The following is a 5,565-nucleotide window of genomic DNA, read 5'->3' as shown; positions in this document are numbered from 1 at the left end:
ATTAATACGCAATAATTATCAAACCCATAATTATTTTTTAAAAAATAATTTGTAGTTAATCTCAACTACAAAATCTATTATTAATATAAAAAGAGAGATGAATGATTTCAAAAAAAACTTACAAGTCTAACATATAATATTGTGTTACATAGCTTAGTAATTTAGTATTTAAAATATATTATAATGGTATTGAAAACCGTCCTTCTATGGTACACTTACATTTTTATAATTTCTTATCAAGCTACACAATACTTTTATTGTTATTTGTAATATTATATACTAAATCATCGTAACATAAATATTTTCTCTAATAGATAATTGCTTCAAAGATTTTATCGAGAAATTTTAACGTAATTGAGAAAATCATTATCATATAATTAATATCACAAATTCAAATTATGAAAATATATAATACTTAGATACTTATAATTGAAGGCTCCTCGAACTCGAGCATCATCAGCTTTAGTGCACGGAGCTGCCCATATTTATCGTTGCAGATCCATTCTTTTCGGAGATGATGAAACCCAGAAACTCAATCGCAAAAACAATATTCAAAAAATTCAAGAATGTCAGTAATCCGAGAAAAACCCCATTTTCATCATCATCAATTCCAAGGGAGAAAGTTGATTGTTTGGTGATTGGGGCAGGTATAGTGGGCATTGCAGTAGCTAAAGAGCTTAGTGTAAATCATGGTAGACAAGTTTTGGTTGTGGATTCTGCCCCAATTTTTGGAACTGGTACAAGTTCTCGTAATAGTGAAGTTATTCATGCTGGCATCTATTACCCTACTAATTCTCTCAAGGTTCTTTCTTGTTTTCATTTTTTCTAAGTTCTACTTTGTTTTTAGGGCATACCCATTTAAGGATTTAGTTAAAAATCGATTCTTGGGGTAGCTTATTGGTTGAGTTTTCCCTTTTTAGCTGATAAAGATTTGTGATTTAAGTGTTACTGGAAGTCTGGATTTGTAAACATACACTTAAACTTGATATCTGCTTAACTTGTTTCCATTGTGTTAGTTGAACACTAGAACTTATAAAATGATCATCTAGATACCTCCGGTAGTTACGTGTCATGTTAGCATCGAATGTTCCCGGGACAAAGGGAGGATGAGTTGAGTGTTTAGTTACCTTAGCTTGTCTCCATTGTGACAGTAAAGATTTCAACATACAAAATGTTCATATAAAGACACTTTCATAATAATTTGTCACATTAGCATCGGGTGTCCATGAGACGTACTGAGGGTGAGTTGAAGAGTTCAGTAACCTCAGCTCATCTTTATTGTGCAAGTTAAACATTCCAACGTACACAATGATCATCTAGATACCTCCATTAATCTTGTTTTAGCAGTCAGAACATTTCCAATTAAGCATGAACTGATAGTTTCGATCTTGTTCTGCTAATTGCTCAGGTTTCTTGTCTGTGTATGTGATCTTGCTTCTATAGTTACCGAGTATAAGCATGAATGGGAAGTTTGAATTTGATACAGTTAATAAATCAAGTGAATATTCCCTGCTATTTGGAAGATGAGAAAATAGTGGTGTCTTGAAAGTTGAGTGTCTAACTGATTGATTATGCACTTCCTCTTTACATCTACAACTAGGAATACAATTGAATGCAGCATGGAGAAACTAGTTATCTTAGCTTGATTAGAGTACACTTAGCTGGTGTTTAAATTTCAAGTTGAGTTCAAGCACAATAGTAGCTGATTATCATGACTACAAGTTCAGTGTTAAACTCTGAGTTCACCCTGGATTCAATTTTAAAAACCGTGATTTACAATACTATGCATATCAGCTGCATATGCTACTATGCAAATTAGCGATAGCTATTCTTATCTTTTCTAACTTCAATGCAAACTCTTATTTACACGTATGGATCTCTTTCTAGAAATTATATAGGAGTAAGTGTCATTATTGGGATGTGGAATGTAATAGTTGTGAAGGTTTCAAAAACGATCATGAGTAGTTCTACTGCAAGGAGCTCCCACATGCCACACATGAGCTTAATTTTCAAATTTTATCGCAGGCATCTTTCTGTGTTAGAGGGAAAGAATTGCTCTACAAGTATTGCAAAGACCATGAAATTCCACACAAGCAGATAGGCAAGCTAATAGTTGCTACTGGATTGTCAGAGGTTCCAAGGTTGAGCGCTCTCATGACTCGAGGAATTCAAAATGGGGTTGAGGGTCTGAGAATGATGGAGGGGTATGAAGCTATTACACTGGAGCCCGAATTGCAATGTGTTAAAGCTCTATGGTCGCCTTCCTCGGGAATAGTGGATAGTCATTCCTTGATGCTATCATTGGTGGTAATGCTCCTCATCATTCAGTCTCCAAATATATTATGTCATATTGACTGCTTGCTTATCACCAAAGAGCTCATTCTTTAGAACTTCGGGGAAAGAAATTCTCTTTACTTAGAAGATCTTGATTTCTCATTATTTGTTTACCTTTTTAGAGTCATTGATGACCATACCATGGGTTTAGGGCGAAGCTGAAAGTCATGGGACGACTTTCTCTTACAATACTGCTGTTATTGGTGGTCATATTGAAGGAAATCAAATTCAAATTCATGTTTCTGGGAGCAATGCCATTGCAAACTGGAATGGGAGCTCAGAATTGGACTCTGAACTAATTCTTATTCCAAAGCTTGTAGTGAATTCTGCAGGCTTAAGCGCTCCAGCCATTGCAAAACGAATGAAAGGTCTACCTGACGGTATTGTACCTGCTTCTCATTATGCTCGTGGTTGCTACTTCACACTTTCAAACACTAAATCCCCTTTCAAGCATTTGATTTATCCTATACCTGAGGTTGGTGGCCTTGGAGTGCATGTTACCTTGGATTTGAATGGCCAAGTCAAGTTTGGTCCTGATGTCGAATGGATTAAAGGAATTGATGATATTCCGAGCTTCCTCAACATGTAAGTTCTCATTGATAATGTAAATTTTTGCATATTGAAGGTTGAAAAGTATGTTCTCCTTTTGAGTACTTCAGCCTGCTACATTCTTTACACTTAAAATGGAAAATAGAATTGCAGAACAGTCAAAAAAAAATTCTTAATGCTAGAAATGGCTACTCTTCTTGCACTACGAAACTAACAGGAGCAAAAGAATTCTAATCTCCGATATGATTTGGTTATGATATTTTAGGTTTGATTACTCTGTACATGAAGACCGTGCCAATCAATTCTACCCAGCAATAAGAAAATACTACCCTAGTCTAAAGGATGGATCTTTGGAACCAGGTTATGCAGGCATCAGACCAAAGCTTTCCGGTCCAAAAGAGGTTCCTACCGATTTTGTAGTTCAGGTAATATCGAACTTATTCTGAGTTTTTAACCTTAAGTTCAGTAGTAGATCAATCACATGCAATTCTTAAAGTTAGTCGAAAGTACTCTGATGATGTCTTACAGCTGAAGTTATCAGACAAGTATGGTCGGAATCACCTGAAGCAGAGACATTTTAGGTTACCTTTCCTTTCCATCTGCTAAATCTGACGGTCTCTAAAACAAATGTTTTGCAGGGAGAAGACATTCATGGTATATCTGGTTTAGTAAACCTGTTTGGTATTGAATCACCAGGCCTAACTTCCAGTATGGCTATTGCAGAACATGTTGCTGCTAAACTACTGAAATGATACAAGATTTCTTCTGCTCGCGCTGAAGTGATACTTTTATGTATTTATCTTGCAGTAGTTTCAGTCAGCTGTTAAGTTGGAGAACTCTATGGACATAGAAATGTATTATCATTGAAATTTCGCCATCTAACAAGGAGTTGCAACTGACTGCTGACTTTGAGCAGTAAGAAGAGAGTTGTGGGAAACTGAATTCTGCTTGTACCCAAAACAAGAAACTTAAATAGTCATTGTTTTACTGTTTAAATGTTTTCCATTCTAACAATTGATTGTCAGTACAAAACACATCCAGAGCCTCTTAAGCATCAGCTGGAATTGGCAAATAATTTTTAGCATTCTATAGAAAATTTGAACATGTTCAACAATATGGATCATCATAAAAACAGCCATCCACTTCTGGTTCCTCAGAGGGTATGATGCATGAGTTCCATTCTAAGATTTCACCCCGACAAAAGCAACTCAAAATATTGAAGAGCTTCAGTATGTGATGAAGCCAACAAGGCAGCTGTGCTACCAACTTTCACCTGAGCTGAGCTCTTGATATGACCATCCAAAAAAACTTAACCGTGCTTGTATTATAACATAGAAGTTCTCATCGTTTACGTTCTTGTCTCCACTTGAAGACAGGTTTGGTTGTTGGGTTGACAAGCTCTTCTTCACGAAGTTTGCGTTTCCTTCCTGATTTCTGGTTAACATAAAAGGAATTATTCTAAGATACCATTTACAATCCTTGAATACGGAAAAGATATAACCTTAAGTATACCTGTAGTTCTTTCTGCATTGCCATATCCATGTATACTTTCTCTAAATCTCTCACTCTGCTCTTTCTTGCTTCCAACTCTCTGTAAGATGTAGCTGTCTTTCTGCGCAGGAAATTCCAATGATGAAAAATTTGACAAGCTTCGGTTTGAAACCAAAGGAAAATTAGTATACGCATATATGAAAGTGCAAAAAAATCGGCCACCACTCAGCAAAAAGAAATAAAGGATTAATGCAATTCCCCATAACCAAATTGGTTCTCACACTTCTGCGCAGAGTGTTGAAGGCATTTGTAATAGCAGATTTTGAAGAACGATTTGCAGAAGCTTCAATACGAGAACACTTAAAACATCAAGTGAACTGAAGTCTGAACAGATTAAGCTTCATTTCAGGCATATCCACAGTGGATACTGTTTCTTTTAATTGCATTTATGCTTCGTTTCAGCAGTTACAAAGTGCTTGGTTGGGGTTTTGGTGAAGGAAAGGATTGAATAAGGAAGAAACGACCCTCAGCTCTTAGAAATAAATGCATCCATCCAATGTTTAACAGAAAAACAATATATTGCGAACATGATTCGATAAAAATTGGAAGACCAGTTTTTGGTATAAAAGGACTAACCAAATGAAATATTTATCAGCCATATGGATTAACTATATGTCAGTTCGAACGCAATTGATGTATTCTTCTTTTTCCTTTTTTATTCTTTTGAACTGAGAATCACGAGTGTCAGTTTGTGAATGTTCTGAAACTCTGTGGATATGGGCCTTGCCCCTTTACCCGTATCCACTGAAGATGTCACACTCTTACCACTTGACGGAAGACCCACGGAACCATACATCTCTAATCACAGACTAGATGATTAGTTTATCTATTATAAGGAACTAAGATCCAGTGACAAAATCATCTTAATAATGATAATGTGAGATATCTCATAAGGAAAATGCTTGACAGATTTTAAAAACAAAAAGCTGTGATTACCTTCTAATACTGCTAGGCAAGTTCTCAGAAGCAGCCAGATTACCACGTTCTGAAGCCTTAGACGCTAGCTCTTCTGCTTCCTCCCTGAAAATAAACAAAACACAGATAGTAAGGAATTTGAATATGGCACTGCAACACAGAGAAAGATATTTTAACAGAAACAGAAAATTCGAAGTGATATTTGGGTGGGTGGGT

At 35.9% G+C, this 5,565-nt stretch overlaps 2 protein-coding genes across 2 annotated transcripts in view; one reads left to right on the top strand and one right to left on the bottom strand.

Annotated features, from left to right (window-relative positions):
* The first annotated feature begins 431 nt into the window (after positions 1 to 431).
* Positions 432 to 3,879, top strand: LOC107031969 (L-2-hydroxyglutarate dehydrogenase, mitochondrial). Its single transcript, XM_027912541.1, has 6 exons — positions 432 to 802; positions 2,026 to 2,307; positions 2,486 to 2,919; positions 3,149 to 3,308; positions 3,522 to 3,632; positions 3,664 to 3,879. Exons 1-6 carry the CDS (start codon positions 515 to 517, stop codon positions 3,664 to 3,666), a joined length of 1,278 nt encoding a protein of 425 aa, XP_027768342.1. The 5' UTR covers positions 432 to 514; the 3' UTR covers positions 3,667 to 3,879.
* The window catches only part of LOC107031970 (probable U3 small nucleolar RNA-associated protein 11), a 5,115-nt gene continuing 3,397 nt past the window's right edge, over positions 3,848 to 5,565 (bottom strand). The window contains exons 6-8 of the mRNA XM_015233501.2: positions 5,371 to 5,454; positions 4,396 to 4,495; positions 3,848 to 4,317 (exon numbers count right to left, since the gene is read on the bottom strand). Coding sequence (XP_015088987.1) covers positions 4,225 to 4,317; positions 4,396 to 4,495; positions 5,371 to 5,454 — 277 coding nt within the window. The 3' untranslated portion in view covers positions 3,848 to 4,224. The remainder of the gene's footprint in view (positions 4,318 to 4,395; positions 4,496 to 5,370; positions 5,455 to 5,565) is intronic.

Source organism: Solanum pennellii, chromosome 10, assembly GCF_001406875.1.
Source record: "Solanum pennellii chromosome 10, SPENNV200".
Classification (NCBI taxonomy): domain Eukaryota; kingdom Viridiplantae; phylum Streptophyta; class Magnoliopsida; order Solanales; family Solanaceae; genus Solanum; species Solanum pennellii.
The sequence above is the reverse complement of the archived record's forward strand: the minus strand, read 5'-3'. Positions and strand labels throughout refer to the sequence as shown.

Excerpts from the sequence above, each read along its gene's own strand:
- LOC107031969 (XM_027912541.1), top strand. The coding sequence starts at position 515 with ATGATGAAACCCAGAAACTCAATCGCAAAAACAATATTCAAAAAATTC. Across the intron at positions 2,920-3,148 it reads ATTCCGAGCTTCCTCAACAT|GTTTGATTACTCTGTACATG; the intron begins GTAAGTTCTCAT and ends ATGATATTTTAG. Across the intron at positions 3,309-3,521 it reads CTACCGATTTTGTAGTTCAG|GGAGAAGACATTCATGGTAT; the intron begins GTAATATCGAAC and ends AATGTTTTGCAG.